The 18020-nt window shown below is 43.3% G+C and overlaps 1 protein-coding gene across 1 annotated transcript; it reads right to left on the bottom strand.

The window, feature by feature from the left end:
- Positions 1-1903: 1903 nt before the first annotated feature.
- Positions 1904-14402, bottom strand: SDPR (serum deprivation response). Its single transcript, XM_019554211.1, has 2 exons — positions 13835-14402; positions 1904-4518 (listed from the first exon to the last, which is right to left on the bottom strand). Exons 1-2 carry the CDS (start codon positions 14279-14281, stop codon positions 3739-3741), a joined length of 1227 nt encoding a protein of 408 aa, XP_019409756.1. The 5' UTR covers positions 14282-14402; the 3' UTR covers positions 1904-3738.
- Positions 14403-18020: the final 3618 nt, after the last annotated feature.

Raw genomic sequence — 18020 nt, 5'->3', positions numbered from 1 at the left:
ATTTTGTGTCGTAAACAATTTTGTTACATATCAGTAGGATATGTACCTTTAAAAATAAATTGTACATTATGTATGTAAACATACCAGTCATTGTGCTGAAGGATTATTGTGCTTGTGCTTAGCAACTGTCAATATGCAAATATTATCATATGATTAGACGTTTTGTTTTGAAAGAATATTATGCTGCCATTGCAGATACTCTGCCATGATGGAAAGGAATAGGGAGGGACTAATATTCTTGTGGGGGACACATGGGTAGCACACAAGAAAGGACATAAAGACAGCTCAGGACCACAGTACTTCTTTCTCCTATTTACAAGATATTGTAAAAGTACAGGGCAACAAATAAACTAAACATTTTTCTATCATATAAAAATGTATTGTGTTGTTCGGGAAATGCATTTACTAGTATATCCCCAGGAAAATCACTCTTTTCTGGCATTCTACCAGCCAGCATATTCCATTAACTGGCACTGTACCACTGCTGCCATTCACCACCCTACACCCTTGCTGTGTGCAACTGTGCCACCATGTGCAAGCCACCCTGTCTGGCTCTGGTATTGTTAGATAACTGGCACCCGGCATTCCTCACTCATGCCAGATAACAGAGATTTTACTGCGTCCATCTATCTACAGATAGATTGATTATCTATCTATATTTCCTGGGGGAAGGATAGATAGATAGATAGATTTCTTGATCAATCTATCTATAGATAGATAGATAATTCCCCCCCCAGGAAATACATATAAATGTGTATGTATATATGTGTGTATAGATCTAGATAATAAGTAGAAATACACACACACATAATCTGTATATAGAAACATAAACTTTAGGAAACAAATTTAATTCTGACCTTATATTAATCACCACGTGCATTATATATCCCAAAATAATTATCTGTACTATTTCTCTGGACTCATTTTTGAAGGTGCGAAGTACCTGCAGTTCCTATCATCTTATTGCATGGGATTTTAATACTGTCAGAACAGTGGTGACTGAGATATAGCCTATGGTCCAAAACCATTCTGTAGAGTCATATCATCCAGCTCTTGGGGTTCTCCATGGGTCCAGAAATGTAGTGCTGGGAGGAGTGGCAGTAGTAACTGCTGCAGCTCCTGGAGCCATAGCAATTAATGCTACTGCTACCTTGCATGCCAAATTGCGCCCGTGGACTGACCCAGTGTGCTGGATTGGGTCCGCAGACTAACCTTGTGCACTGCATCTGTCTCTCGGACTGGCCATAACATAACTCATCTGGCCCTCAAAGCAAGAAGGGTTAGCAGCACTCTTTTAGAATGGTGAGCGTGTTATTCAATTTAGGATCTGTAAAATGTGTCCAGTGGTATTGCTTGATTAAACTTTTATAAGGACAAACAAAACTGGCATATCTGGAAGTGAAATGTAAACACAATGTTAGTGTTCCCCAGCTAGTATTTCATGGCTGCAAGAAGTTGACAGCCACTCTATAAAGGTTAAACATGTATGCTTTGGCCTGTCAGTAAAATTAAGTCTGCTAAGGACTATGTGGCACTCTAAAAGACATGAGTTTATCTGTGTGAATAAACAAACTGTACAGTTCAATACAATTATGCTTGCAGAATCATTTAAAGTATTAAAAGTGTGGTGCAGCATAATAAATGCAAATGGAGCTATCTAATTCACCAAAGTGTCTGAATATATTTGGGTGCTTTGGATTGCTGACATGGTGATGTCTGGAAAGTTAAATTTGAGAAACTGTGCTTTGATTTCAAAACATGAACAGCTGATAAGGAAGGAAATGTAACAGGGATAACTAGGATATAAATTCAAGTAATGCACCTTTAGTCTTAAATTTAGACAATGCCAGATTCTAAAATTTGCTTTGCCCAAACACTGACATAATTTTATTAGTATTTTTCTTTTTTTTTATTCAAGGCATCACATCTTAGTTAGTTATAAGTATTGAACAACATTGTAGTTAATACAAAGTAAGAATGTAACTGTGTGTATTATGTCATAATTGTTCTTGAAGAAATTGCTCTTGTATGATACCATGTAATAAAAACCTTAAACCCTAATCGCGCCTACTTAAAATATGCTCTGATGAATGGCTAATTTCCAGTGTTGTTTGTTGGTTGCAGGGAACATCCCCCAAAGGTTTACCTTTCAGCCACTATAGTTGCTTCTTAGAAAACTCTGAATAATTTGTGATTCTAAATACAACTTTAAGCAAACAACGTTTTAGTGCAATGTTATGTAACAGCAGGATTATTAGTATACAAAAAAAAAAAAGAAAAAGAAGAAGGATGTAAGGCAACTCTTGGTAGGTATTGTGCTCTTGGTAGGTATTGTGCTCTCCCCCCTTTTTTTAACATTTGTAAGTAGTGGGAATGAACACTGCAAGTGAACACACTGCTCTGTAAGCTCTCATTTTTTAATCCATTTTGAAAACTTGTAACCTATAATTTGAGAACGTGTGGGAGACTTAGTAATAAGTTGTCAGATCCATGGAGGATCAAATCTCACGTCATTACAAAGCCCTGTATAAATTGGCATTTATAGCTCATCCTTGCCATGTAGTTCAAAACATATTGTAATGCTCAAATATTCTTGATAGAAATTTTAAAGTATTTTTTACCTTTTAAAAAATGATCCTTACATCCTTGTAACTTAACTCATTTCTATAGATATAGCTTCATATATGAAAATCTTTATATAGATAAATTATTCTGTTTTAAAAATATTCTTGGATACAAAGTTGTGCAGGTGCAAAATTTGAAAAAATATACTGCTCTAAGGAATAAGTAGTAATTAAACTGTGCTATTCTAGTGTGTATATTTTTATGCTGGAATTATATATTTTTACTTTTACATTCTGCCCCTTAGCTTTTTCATCATATCAATGTCACATTTCTATTATACCCCTTGCTTCTAGTGCCTTTTTCCAACATGTCAAGCTTTACCTCAGATCTGACTGTAAGTATAGAAGCTAGTTACATACACATTCATCTTTGTCAGCTAACTATTTCCAGAAACTGTTGTAGACACAAAATCGTCTCTCCCTTTGCCTTATAAACACAGTTGTTTCTATTAAGTGAATAACAAATGACTGTGGGTGAAATCCTGGCCCCACTGAAATCAATTGCCAAGCTCCCACTGACTTTAGGCACTTTTACCTTGTGTAGGTTCTGGTCTTCTAGTCTTAAGGTAAAATGGAGCTCTGCCAAAAGTAGTATATACATGTATATACAGCAGTTATTTAATCAGTTAACATATAAAAGATATGGCAAAGCAAGTTAAATAAAAGTGCTCTCATTGATAACTTCTACATATAAAACTACTTGCAGAGCTATAGAATTCTGCAGTAAGGAGAAGTAATCCAATTATTTCTTGACTACTGTTCATGTGCTTCCCTGATTTAACTTAAAGCCAACTAACCAGCCTGCCTCTTTTGGTCAGGTTGTCTTCATGACAGTCTCCAATTGCAGCTGGCTGCAGGAATTCTTAACTAGTAACCCCACCTGCTTGGTCTAGTAGATGCAATTGGAACTGAGCACCTTGCAGGTTGCCTGTATAGCTGACTTCTTGTTCACTCTGCATTCCAACACTGTGCAAGTAATTAGCACTGCATATGAAACAACATACAAAACAATCAGTATCACCACATATGGAATACGTGTAGGAGACATATACACTGGTTATTCACTTAACTAAAACCACTGTATTTTGGAACATGAAAGAAAGCTCAGATTTTTTTATGCTGTTTGATCTATCTGGAGAACAGCAGCTTGGGTTGATTCTTCATCAGACTGTTCTGTTTCTCCACTGGTTGGTTTGTTTCTCTCATCATACTGTCTCTGGCTAGAAAATTCTGGTGCTGTTCCATACTCTTCGTCATCTTCAACAATTGAGAGCTCAATGGTGTTGCTTATCCTTTTGCTCCTTCCTTCCTCGCTGGGTTCCGTCTCAAAGGAATCGATTACTGCTTTGTCCTCCTCCGTTATAGAAGTGGTAGGTGTCACCTCTGAGTATGCCTCAGTGAATGAGGTCGTCTCATCATTCACAGCTTGATCGCTGCTTGTACTTTCTGTTGGTTTCTCCTCATTTTCAGCAGGGGTCTCTCCTTCACGGACTTTCTTCACATTGAATGTGAGGGGGGACACCTTGAAAGAGGAACTCTTTGAAGTGGATTTCTGGTGATGTGGAGTAAGTGATTTCTTAATCTTCTCTCTTCTCTCAGCAGAGACGATCTTGTTCATCTTTTTCTCAATGTTTTGTCGGGAAAATGCTTTCTTGAGACTGTCCACTTTCTTGAGGCTTGATCTTTTTATTTTCTCAGCTCTGGATTCTCCCTTTTCATCTGCACTGTCGTCCAGACCATTTTCATCATGAGGCATTTCATCATCTGATGAAAGCTCCACTGTATGCAAGGTTTCTTCCAGTGTCTTGTTCTCATCTACAGGTTCTTCCTTTCCTTCTGTGATGCTGGGAACAGGTTCTTTTGCAAAAACGCTGGCAGGAATCTCATTTTCCTCCTGAAAGAATTGACAACTTTTAAGTTGCATAGTGCATTGCTCACAACTTTGATAAACAAAACACAGAGCTGAAAAATTATATTTGCTCCCTCCCGCTCTCCTTTCCTCCCTGGAAATGAAGGAAAAAGCATTTTTTTTTTGTTTTGGTATATTTAACCAGTAACAAACCACTCAAAACTCTCTGAAGCATTTGAATGTGCAACTTGGCAGAAGGCAGAGCAGAGTGTGATTGTGCGGTATGTGGCGCTGCAAACATGTTTGCAGTGCCACATACTGCACAGTCCGGTGTTCTCCATGCTGCAGGGCGCACTGCCTGAGGATGCATTGCGCTGGGGTTTTTTTCCACATTTTATTTTGACTCCTGGATATCCAAGGATTAAAAAAAAAAGGTGTGTGTGTGTGGGGGGGAAACAGAGCAACTCACACACTTGATGCACACTGCTGAAAAGCGGGGCTGGGCTGTCTGGAGTTGTGCTCCACTGCTAGCCAGGCTGTGCACAGCAGAATTTGTGCAGCTGCAGTCCCAGGAGGCCCCCAGAACTCCAGGTAAGGCTGCTGGGCCTAACACTGTGCTGGCTCCAGCCTCCCCTACCCCTCTTGGGGCAACTTGCTGTGCACCAAAATGCATATGGTGCAGGCATTCCTTGGGGACAAGCAGTGGTGGTGCAAGTGCTATTTGTCCCTGAGGACCAAAGTCCATGCATGTTTGGATGTGCTCTATGAGACAACTGGTTCAGAGGCATGAGCTTTTGGAGGCAACAATCTCTTTTGTCAGATGAGATGCTATGAACAGGTACTATCTGATGAAGCCTGCCTGACTTCAGACTAACACAGCTAACCACCACTGTATAAAGATAGAGTCATGTCAGTCTGAAGTTGGGCAGAAAGCAGGGCAGGGTAACACCTCAGAAGCTAACTTCAGGTGGCCAACCTGCAGCGTAACACATGGCACATTGGGGAGGCAGCACTGTGGCAGATTGAGCAGAAAGCAGAAAGTAGAGCATCAGATCAGGCAGGGAGTACAGGACAGGAAGCAGAAAGCAGAACAGTGGCTTAGTTGGGGAACACAAGGCAGCAAGCAGAAAGCCAAACAGCACATCGGGCAAGGGGAAGGGATCACAAAAGTACTTGGAGAGGTTGTGGGGTTAATTTGTGACATGCCTACCAAAAAGATTGGCCCCTGCTAGACTAACTTGTTCAGAGAGGCACGAACTTTCCTAGGTTACAGCCTATTTTGTCAGATGCTGTGAATGGACTGCTATAGCAAATAAATTAATCACTATGTGGCATAGGGAATAAGTAGTCTTCATACCCCAGTGAAAAGAGGAATATTTGTACTTTTTACACCCAAAAAAGAACAGGGAGTGGAAATATTCCAGAAGGAATCAGAAGAGCTTGTAAATGAAGAAGAGGTAAGGAAAAGAGCTAAAACTAGAAATTAAGGAGCTCATCTTACAACTACTACTGAATACAGGGCTTTACTACATAAGTAGTCCAAAGAGAGATTTCATACCCTACCTCTGTTACTTTTTCTATCAAATTAGTTACCATTGAATTATATGGGTACTCTGCATTTATAGTACTTATGCTATCATTTTTAACCAGACAAGGCTTATGAGAAAACCCTTATTGTTACATACAGCAGAAAAAAAATTCATAACAACTTTAGGTAGAGAAAGCACTAAATGCTATATGTGATGGTCTCAGATCTGTTCCCAGTGGGCAAGAGACTCCAGTGAAGGTGGGGGGTAGGACAAAATAACCAAACAGTGTATGAACTTCAAAGCTTTTGCTCATTAGCTCAGGACTGAGCATATGGTGTGATCCCCTAGAGAGAATAGTCTCTTGGGTTACGATTGCTGGTGAGGCTGCATTGGGATGACTGCATGAATGCACAGAAAATGCCAAACTGCATTTTGTATGTGGTTTGTTTCTTTGAAATAATAATAAAAAGTCAGGTTATTTTGCTACCAGCTCACTATATGGCCCTCATGGGAATACAGTATATGTGTGTACACGCACACACACACTCAAAGAATATTTTTTGACAATTGTGTTTTCAATGTGTGCGGCGAATATACTTCGAGAATGCAAAAGGAATCACCTTTGTCAAATATTTTGATATGATTTTATAATTCAGTTGTTTCTTATACCTTCTTGAACCAACATTTAATAACAAACATGTAAAAACAACATGCCCAAAATATTCTGTACATTTTCCGTGGTGGAATTGTAATAAAACACGCATTCTTTTTGCCATACATATACAGGTAAAGACATTTTTTTTTTTGTGCTGAAGGCTAAAAAAACACTGGTATGTAGTCTTATGATTTTAACTTAATTTGCAGTGACTGGTGAGCAACTATTTACTGCTCCAGCTGTAAAAAGCCAAAACAATTTGTAATGAAATGCAAATGTTTATAATTTTCTGTAATCTGGTTACAGAAATCTGGACTGGGTGCATAGATATAACTGGGATTGGACCCCATTGCAACTATCTGGAGAACAAAGTATAAATCACATGAAGCCCTAGTCTTGCATATTCTTTCAAAAACAAGGCACTTAAGGGTTACTTACAATTCTGAATATTCCAGCATTCAGGTATATGAGACTGAACAGAAAAGAGCAAACAGATTCCACAGCTTCAGACAACCCTTTGTAAACTACATTTGTTAAGATTTTTTAAGATTTATTTTCAAACCTGAATGACAAAGTACAAAAACCAAACCATGACTTCTTTATTCAAACACATTTTCTTTTGACTTTTAAATGGCAACTTTGTCTACACAAGAATAGAGCAGCCCCTTTAAAAATATTTAACAGCAAACTAGTTTCACATGAAATTGATTGTGTAATCAATCTAATTCAGATGCAAGATAATGCTGTAGATAGTGGCATCAATCTAATGACACTGCTAAAATGTTCATGTTGAATAAAAGTATAGCAGATTTCAGAGAAAAGAAAAAAGAAAAGGGAAAAAAAGGCTGAGGGGACTGATTGTCTGCCCTCCCCACCCCCATACAAAAATTCATAACTTCTCTAAATTTCCATAATCAGCTGGCTATTCAATTTGAGTTTGAGATGGATGACCTTGTACCTAAATGACTACACTGGGAATTAGGAAATCTGGACTGTATTCCCTTTTCTGTCCAAACTTCCTGTGGGGGTCTTGTGCATGCTGACCTTAGTGCCTGTTTCTTTTCTGGAAAACAGAGATGATGATGCTGTCTCAGTGAATGGTGTGAAAATGTGTGGTTATAAAGAACTTTGGGGACCTTGGATGGAAGGTCCTATAAATTCAAAATGTTGTTATTATTTATGCAATCAAATAGATAACCAAACAGATAACTGAAGCATTTGCTGATATATCCTATATAAATGCACTGCTAAAATCAAGTTAAGAGGTGATTTCCCCTCCCCCTTCTCCCCCCCAGTAACTTTTCACTCCAGACCAGTGATTCTCAGGCTGGGTGCCAAGTTACTCAGGGGTGCTGCAAGATCCTTTGAACGCTGCCCTGAGGTATGAAGAGACAGGCCAAGTATGAGGAGATAAATGCAAGCGAATGCTCAATCCCTGCCTGACAACAATCCCTTATTGTTGCTAAACACAATAGTGATTCCCTTTGTGATTTTTTTTTTTTTGCCAGAAATTTGGGCACAATCCTGAAAGTCTTTCAGATGTGGGCCTTCCCACTGAAATTTGCAAAACTGGGTCTTTTGCCTTGGGACACACCCTGTAGTAGCCCCAATATATGTGCAGATGGTGACTAGATGATTAAATCTAATATTCCAAATATCTATTTTGCTGAATGAAGTTCTGGGTTCTGCTGAGAGAGGATTAAACAGATCAGAACAGCTGCAATTAATTTTACCTTCCTAAGACTACTTTGCTTCTCTGAATTTATAGATACATGCAGGGCATGTTATGTCATCCATCAGCATAGCAGTATACCAGTGGAAGGCTTAGCAACAAATGTAGTAATGGCATAGCTTCAGGCCATAATCCTTGCTTTGTTTACTTTCCCTTAGTTCTTTGATTTTTTTGGTGCATGGAGGCACCTTCCAAAACATGATTATACTGATCCAAGCAACAAAATATAACTAACTAGGTAATATCCTATAGTTTCCCCTTGGTCTCTTCATTTCAGGATCAAATGTTTACTAAATGCAGTGTCGAGGGTGAGGGGAGGCTTGAATAGTAATTTACTGGCCATCCCAAGCTGTAATTTTAATACGAATGAACAAAACCTTACACAGAAAAAATTAAGTAGTATTCCTCTCGATTTGGAATTTTACCCCTGCAGATAAAAGATCATGCTGGTCATGTGGTTACAGCAGCAGAGAAAGGAACAATGCCAAAGCTTAATAAGGAGTTGAGAACAGTTATTTCAGTACTTTGTTAAAGTGCCATACCACTCATGGCATGCGTTACAATTTTTGCTGCCTCAAATGTGTGGATATAACAACTTTTTAAAAAAAATGGCACCAATTAAAGAAACATATGCAAACTGGGAACAATCCAGAATATCCAAGAGGAGAAAGCTATTTGAATATACAATATGTAAATTGCTAACATTTTTCCAAAAGGCCTTCAATCTGTGTATGTTGATGGAAATCTGATTCTAACAAGTTGCAGCACATCTTTGTGAAATGCAAACCACAAGCTCAGTCATGTGTTTCATATGCACCCAATGTTCTTATTAAATAAGAAGACATTTGGGTTGCATGAAAAATTTAGAATCAAGTCACAAATCTCTGCTTTCGTTTTTTACTTTGTTTTCTCCCTAAAGTCCAGAAGCCAAGTCCTTAATGACAAACCTATAGCATGAAATTTAAGTAATTTTTTAAAATGATGAATAACAAATTCTCAAAACACAAACTAAACAAAATTGGCATGCACCTGAATTCCTGTTTTCACACACTTGACATTAACCACTGTCTGAGTAGCCAATTAATTCCTTCTTTCCCAGACCTTTTGAAAGCTCTTGATCTATAGCTGTACATAAATGGACCCACCCTTTTGTTGTTTTTCCTATTACAATTCTTTTGTAAATAGGATAGCCTAGAGCTGGGGTCAGCAACGTTTTTGGGTAGTGTGCCAAAAACACTCACAACCTCGACTTCTCAGATCTTTGTGTGCCAGGGGGTGGACAGCAGTGTGTCGCTGATCCTTGTGGCAGTGCAGCCCCAGCCCCTTCCCCACTTTCTGTCCCAAGGCACACGTACACTTGCCACCAGCAAAGAGCCAGGCTGGGGTCTGTGGACCCTGGTGCAGCTACTTGTAGTGTCCCAGCTGCCTGCCACAGCTGGCCAGACCCTGGGCAGGCCCGCCATGGAGCATGGGCTACTTGCAGCAGGCAGCGGAAAGGCTACAAGTGGATGCACTGGGATCCACAGAACCCCAGCTTGGCTTGTTACTGGCAGCAGGTACACACATGCCTTGGGGTAGATAATGGGGAAGGGGCTGGGGCTGCACTGCCATAACAAGGATTGGGCCTTCATAGTTCCCCCACTGTCTGCCCCAAGGTGTGCATGCTATGCAAAATGCCTTTGCATGCCACACTGGCATGTGTACTAGGGATTGCCTTCTGGTTCTCTCTAACACCTCTTTGCTCCATCACACTTCTCTGAAAGAGACCACACAAAGAGCTTTCTGGGGAGATCTGCAGGCAGGTAACAGTGTTGAGCAAGCTTACTGCAGGAATGACATGGGGAAAATAAAAGCATCATGGCAAAGAGTGTAAATGTTCTGTCGGGTGTGGTCAGTCTGTTCCCTGGAGTGGAGCAGAGCTGGCAAAGGGAGCAGCACAGTCTCCAAACTGGAAAATCCCAGGCTCTCCAATTATCACTGACAGCCCAAGCCCTGGTGTTGCTTCTGCTGCAGAAAATTCCAACCCCTCCAAACAGCTATTTCACACCAGCCACTCAAATGTGATAGGCCAGAGGACTTTGCCTCAGCTTTCTGTCCAAGAGGCACCCAAGTTGCTATAACAGCTGGCTTGTGTTACTGATGGGAAGTATTACAGCCTCTTAACAATATTACTACTGAAGTTAAACATGATTTTTCTTCGTTAAATGAATACATTGGGCCCGATTCTCTTTCTATTTACAGAATATTGGTTTTCTATCAGGTTGGAATCCAGGGGATAACAACATTCATTATACCCATGGAAGGGAGATTGGAAACAGACATCCTTCTGTGCAAAGGTACTTCTGAGTGATACACTGAATTGAAAACGCTGATTTTTAATTTGCCAACACTCACTGGAATAAGCGTACATTTATTTGCTTCATTTTTGTGATCTGTATTGCATTTTGGAACCAGATATTTCAGAAAGGCTTACGCCAAACTCCCAGATTCAAACAGCCTTAGACCTTTAAGAGTATTGAAACGTAAGTCCTATCAAGCCACTGCCCTGTTCTCCTTCAACTCTCTCCTCAAGATAATCCTCTGTCCTCACTCCTGCAAAGCACTCTCAGTAGATAATGAATAGGCAGTGGGTGAACTGGAATAATCAAATTTTATACCAAATATGTTTGGTTTATTGTTATCTCACCCATCCCCCATCCTTTTGTCTATTTCTTCCACCTGTTGTGTCTTGTCACAATCCTAGAATGCAAGTTCTCTGGAGAAGGGATCAATCGTGTTTAAACTATGCCACAGCATAATTAACTCCCGATTCCGACAGAGGTCTCTGGATGCAACTGAAATAATATAAAGATAACTTTGGATCAAATCAAAACCAAAGTTGGAGATGGGATCAACTCTGAATTCAAGGTGTTTGAACTCTAGATCAAAATTCAGTGATACTAGCCAGTACTGAAGTACAGAACTGGAATCCTTATCAGTTAGTAGTGTTTTTAATTATAACAAAATATTTTCTTAAATTTTTTTGTAAATCCAGGTACTGTATCTATTTTAATGTGTCTAGTGAGCAGAAAACTTTTCAGTTTGCTTTGCAGTAGGAAAGCCCCTGGGGTACACAAGGTCTGAATGCATCATGACCTCTTCTTCCTTTGGCTTGGCAATAGTAAACTACAGCTTCAGAAGAACAATAAGCAACAAGGTGGGGTCTTTCCTTTCCCAAGGCACTGGATTTAATCAGGTCCTCCAATTCTTTAAACCTAGTACTACTTGATCAAAAAACATGACAGATAATCTAAAATAGTGTTTACATGAAAAGTTTAAAATTGTACTTTTTAACTAGCTGAAATCCAGGTAGCTTTTTCCTGAAGCAGAATCTAATTTTTTTTTTGAAGTAAAAGGCACACCCTGTATTCGGTTAAAGTTCATGTTGAAAACAATCCAGATCATTGCTTAAAAAGGAGAAAATATGCAAACTGTTCATACCACTGAAAGCCTTCCACCCAGAAAGCTAAGTTTTATAATAACTGGCTTATGAGATCTCTGAATGGACTGGAGCAGACATACAAATTAAAAGTTGCAATTTTTATTCATGGCAACAAGTAACCTAATACACCAAATATTGATTTTGATGTAAAAAACCAGTGTGCCTTTTTTCCTTGGCTAAGCCCTGAAAGAGTTAAAGATTTCTCTCCACAATCTTTACTCAAAGTTTCCACATGCTTCCCTGGGATGAAAGCATAACAGCAGCAGTGGATTCCTTCCCCTTCCACATCCTGTGGAGAAGGGAATATGAATTGGCTGGTGAAATGCAGTTTCTGTGCATGCTTTGTACAAGAACTGTTGCCTCTGTTTAATGTGACACATGTGCTAGGCATGAATGTATTCAGTGGGTCTTAGTAATTCTGAAGTGGTAAAGCTATGGATACAAGTAATATAGTACTACTGTACAATGATAAAGAATGTGTTTTGTCTTTATGTCATGATCAGCAATCCTGTGCAAAGTGTATCTGTATGCTTGACAGAACATGCTGGGATAGTGCTCCTTTTAAGAACCCTCCCCCCCATATTTGTAATAGAGATAAATATTTGTGATATGTGTATAGATAAGGGAGGAAGCATATGCGCTGCATTAGGGGGAGTGCATTGCCAGCACAGATCAGGAAAAGTGGGTACATGTGTCCATACCAAAAAAAAAGCATACACTGCACACAGATCAGATGTGCGTATGAATCACAGGGGTAATATTTAACTGGAAAAAAGGATTCCCCAGAGACCCCACAGGCATAGTGTCTTCTGTTAAGTGATCACAGCAGCACTGACCTGAAAAACTCTGTCTGAAACTCCAAAAGGAATTACATACAAAGCATGGAGGCAGTAAGTTTAATTGCTTTCTAGCTGAGGATACTGGCAGCTTTGAGCTGACAAAAGTACAGCCAGAGGGAAGTGCACTCATTCAGATGGCTGACAGTCACCAGCCCACTTCTGGAAAGCCTGTGCTTGGTATGCAGTTGCCCAGATTTGTGCAGCTCTGCTGCTTGCATTTCTCAGAGATGAGTCGAGGTGAATCCCCTCCCTGAACAGCAGAGGCAGGCCACACCCTTAACTCCTTCCCTGGCACCAGTGGGCCACCCCTTTTGAGAAGCTCTTGACTGGAGGATCTTCCACAGGCCTGAGTGGGAAGGAACCAGTGGTGGCTCAGGAAGAAGTGGCAGTGGAGATGGTGCTTGACAGTGCAAAGGCTGAGCACTGGAGGAGGTGACATCTTCAGCCACCTTCCCACTCCCCTGGGGCTGTAGCTGGAGGCCTGGAGGAGTTACGAGTGGCCCTCCCTCCCATAAAGAGATGGAGCCTCAAAGGGGCTGAGTTCTCCCATCAACCAGGACCGTGGGGAAAGGCAGGGGCTGGCTGTAAACTGGGCACGTCTACATGAGACACTTACTGCACATTAGCCTAATAACACTGTGCTCTAGCATGTCATGGTAGAAACCATGCTAACAGCCCACTGTGCAGTGTTATTAGACTAATGTGCTGCAAGCATTGCTAAATAACCATGCACCAGTTGCTACTTTGGGTAGTGCACATTCAGCTGGTATTTGATTAAGGAAGTACTAAACTAAATGTGCAGTATGTAAAGCACATTAACGAATGTGTAGACGCACCCTGGGTGAATTAGCCAGTGAAGGCCTTCATTCACCCACACGAAGACTTTTGGAGGGTGACCACAGGTAGAGGCGGGCTGCGCTGGATGATCCAGAAGAGGACTCCTGGCCGGGGGGGGCAGATACAAAGAGTGGAGGTTTTACCCGCCAGCCTCTGTCTGTCCTTCCTGCGCCAGCCCTCGGTGGGAGGCAGGTGGCTGGCAGATCGGGGGAGGCAGCAGGAGGGTGACACCCCTGGGTGCAGACGGCTCCCCCCCACCTCCCCCCGCAGTGCGGGGCCGGCTCTGACCTGGAAGATGAGCACCTTGAAGTGGTTGCGGCGCAGCAGCTGCGCGTGGTTGCTCTCCAGCCGCTTGACCTGGGCGCACTGGCGGTCCATGCGCTCGCGCACCTCGCGCGTGTGGGCGCTGACCTTGCGCGACTTCTCCAGCAGCTTGCTCACGGCGTTGCTGGTGGACGTGTGGTGCTTGCACAGCTTGCTCAGGTCGCCCTGGATGCCCTTGACCGAGCCCTCCAGCTCGATCTGCCGCTGCTCCATCGCCTGCTGCTTCTCCTGCACCGAGTCCAGCATGTGCACCAGCTTGTCCAGCAGCGTCAGCACTGTGATGGCGTTCACCTGCGAGCTGTCCCGGATCGCCTCGCCCGCGCCCGGGCTACCGGGCGGCTCCGGGCTGGCGCCGGGGTCCGGCAGAGCCGGGGCGCTGCTCCGCTCCGCCTGCGCGCCATCCTCCCCCATGGCTGCCCCGCCGCGCCGCGCCGCGCCGCCGCCCCGCCGGCTCTTAAAGCCTCGCGGCTGCCCACCCCTGGGCGGGAGGCGCGGCCCGGCCCGGCAACTGCCCTGCCCGAGCTGCGGAGGCGGCGCCCGGGGGTTCCGGCTTTTGTTCGGGCGGCCTGCGCGCCTTCCCTCAGCTGCGCACTTCGGGGGGGAAAGCTCATATTTCACTCCTGACTTCATCCCAGGCGGGGAGAGCAGGCTGGCCGGGCTCCTCTCCAGCGCCAGTCATTGGCTGCGCCTCGTAAACTTCTCCCCGGCTGCTGTGCCACGGATGCAACACAAGAGCCTCTGTTTGCCTCCTTCCCGCCGCCCCCTTCCCCTGCCGCCTCAGGTCTCTGCCTGGCCGGCCTGCAGGCTGAGCCCTGGCTTCCAGCTGAAGGAGCCCAAGAGGAGAGGGAGAAATGCTTTCAGCACCGGCTAGGATCCACATTTTCATGTAGGGGTCAATAAAAGCCATTCCCAAGGCACCAGGGAAGGAGAGAGCAGGCAGGAAAAACCTGAAATGCAGCCCCCATAACCCACAGGTGGGCTGGCAGAGCTCACAGCGAGGCCTAACAGCGCCGCTTGTATGATGTTTGCCCTGTTACAGCTTTGGGTCGGTGAATGTCTTCATTCACTGGCTTGTGCTAGAGGTGGTATCTTTTAGTAGGCCAAATAGATTTTTGCAAAACAAAGTCTTTAATTGCTTTAACATTTCTTTAAAGAATTTTTGTTGTTGCAAAAATCTAGTTGGTCTAATAAAGGATACCACTTCCAGCACAGGGCCTGATTCCTTTGTGGCTCTAGACCAGGGGCAGGCAATTATTTCAGGCAGAGGGCCGCTTACTGAGGTTTGGCAAGCCATCGAGGGCCACATGACAGGCAGCCAGGCGCAGATAAATAGTAATTTTCTTAATTTTGGGGGGGCCCCGCGGGCCGGCTAGAACGGCCTGGCGGGCCGCATCCGGCTCCCAGGCTGCATTTTGCCCACCCCTGCTTGAGACCAATATGGCAACAACCCAGATACCCTTTGTTCACTGACACCTTAAGGCACAGTAAGTCATTAAGGCAAGACTAAGCCCGAAGGCTAATGGAGGGAGACTTGCACAGTAGAGGTGGGCTGCGCTTCTCGTTCCAGAACAGGATTCTTGGCAGTACAGCAGATAAAAAGCGGAGGTTTTATCCACCAAGCCATGCCTGTGTCCAGAAACTGATTGGGAAGGAAGTATTACAATCTGCCTTGAAATCTCCTTAAAAATGTGGGCCTGAATCCTTCAATCATGTCTGCCCTCACCGCAGAGTTGAACACATGCAGTGGTTCCCTGTGCAAGGATGGTTGAAACCTTTACACATGCACTTGTGCAGGTGAATGGGCCTACTGAACTCAGCACAATTAATGGGGCATGGATTTTTTTTCTGGATTGAGTCTTTGCACTTTCTGTCGCGTTAATTTTTGTGGAAGGTGCTGTTTCGACATCCCTTGAGGTCTTCTGTGTGTTCCTGGGACAAATGCAGGGCAGCCAGCAGCTGTATATGCCTCCTCTTTTGGCACCAATTTCAAACCTGCCCGGTTGGAATTGCGTCCAGGGATGCCTCATCTATGCTGGGGATTTGAAAGAGTTGTTGTACCCTTCCATTAAAAGCAGTAGGAATTACTTCGCTAAAATCCTGTTCAGGAGTTTGGAAATCTAAGTTGTTCTGGTGGATACATTTTCAAACTTAAGTGATCCAAATAAAAAAAATTTGAAAGCTACCTGTTGTATATACAAATCTGTTCTTTACAATATCTTTTAACATAGAAAGAATTTCCCTGTATATTGTAGATACAGTATGGATACATTGCCCATTGATTTCATTGAGTCTTCTTGTATTATAATTTGCATTTTAATGAATGATTTGGATAGTTCTGACTTTAATTTTGTAATCATACCATACTTCGCAATGCCCTAGTAAAGATCTTAAGAGGACCAATAAGCTGATTATAGAAATATTTACATTGCTTAGAAAGACTCATTGGCTAATACATTATGAAACAATTTGCTTATTGTTTGTTCTTTCATGTAAAATTTGTAATTCAACAGCCAAAAGGCACAGAGATATTAAATAAGAAAACCTATTATAAGTAAATGACGAGCCAGACTCTGGGTAGAATTATGTACAAGGCTCAAAGACTAAGGGTGAGATTTTAATATATGTTACAGCAGGAGTTAGGTGCTCCTTTTGAAATTAAGTGGGACTGGGGTGCTTAATTCACTTGCATGCTTTTGAAAATCTCCCCCTAAATTTGAACCTGTGTTAGGAAAAAATACTGAATTCAGTTAGGAACTTCTCTGTACTTTGCATGAGTTATTTTTTTCCTTTCAGAATGTTGTATTATCTACTGCTTTTCTATGTTAGCTTTTTGAGTAGGGAGAAATATCTGTATTTCCAACAAACATTGGGGACAGTTGTTCTGAAGTGAGGACAAACCAATGGGAATAGGAACTAATGGGAAGCTTAGTCCTTTGAGGAGATGAATGTTTTCTTTGAACACCCTGGGTATTTCTCCATGTACAATTAATGTGCCTTAAGGTTACTGTGCATTAAAATAAGGTGCAGTAAACTGTGCCCCAGAATGCGCCCTACACATGAGTCCATATCAGGAGTAAATTTGCTTCCAGTGGGGGCAGTTGAGTCCAGGGCTACAACTGCCCCCCTGCCCTGCTCTTCCCCCTTGTAGCATCCAGGGGAGCTCCAGGCTTCCCCAGTGCCAGCTCTAGGCTGGCAGGGGACAAAGGTGTCAGAGCTGGGATCTGGGGAGCAGGAGGGAGCTATCCCAGAGCAGGGAACAGCTCCCAGCCACGTGAAGGTTGGGATTGCAGCCCAGCTTAGAGGTGCTGGCTTGGAGTGATGCCCTGTGGCTGAGCAGCAGCAGTGCCCCCAGGTCTCCCCTTGTTTTGCTTTGTCTCCCCACAGTCCAGCACTGCTTACCGCCACCCCCCATGGCTCCTCCTGGTCCTGGTGCTGCCCAGTTTCTGGCTTCTCCCAGGCATTGGCAGGGAGCCAGCTGCGGCATGTACAATGCAGGTAGTGGCAGGACTGAGGTGATGGGAAAGTCTCTGTCCCTGGCTCAGTGCTGTGTGAACAGAGGGTTCCCCTGTCCCAGTGCTGCTTAGCTTTCAGCTCCTAGAGAGAGCCAGGACCTGAGCAGGGCAAAGACTGAGGACAGAGAGCTCTCCCATCCTATCAGCAAGCAAAGTGAGGGGAGAGCTTAAGGTGCTACTGCCTGTTGGCTATGGGGCATTGCCCTAAGCCAACACCGCTGAGCTTGGCTGTGATACTGAGCTCCGCATCAGAGCCATGGACACCTCCCTCTCTCCCCGTCCTCCCCCCATGACCCCCTGATGCCTAGGGAACAAATTGCCCCTGGTCAGTGTCTACACATGCATTACTATGCAGTAGCTAATGCATTGTTAATCTAGTACCTGTATTTCTTGGCACTAGCAAATCATTCATGAGCCCTATTTACTGCACAGTAAGTCCTGCACACATGTGGGTGAAGCTTTACTGCAGCATTTCCCAACCAGTGTGCCGCAGCATTTTGGGCTGGAGCCATGCCCCCCACCTGGCTGGAGCCACACCCGCTGCCTGGTGCTGCTGCGGGCAGCCAGATAGAGGGGGGGGCATGGCTCCAGCCAGTGATTCAAATGTGCCAGCTGCTTTCTGCTGCTCACTACCTCCC

Source organism: Crocodylus porosus, unplaced genomic scaffold, assembly GCF_001723895.1.
Source record: "Crocodylus porosus isolate Cpor-Errol unplaced genomic scaffold, CroPor_comp1, whole genome shotgun sequence".
In the NCBI taxonomy this organism is placed as follows: Eukaryota; Metazoa; Chordata; order Crocodylia; family Crocodylidae; genus Crocodylus; species Crocodylus porosus.
The sequence above is the reverse complement of the archived record's forward strand: the minus strand, read 5'-3'. Positions and strand labels throughout refer to the sequence as shown.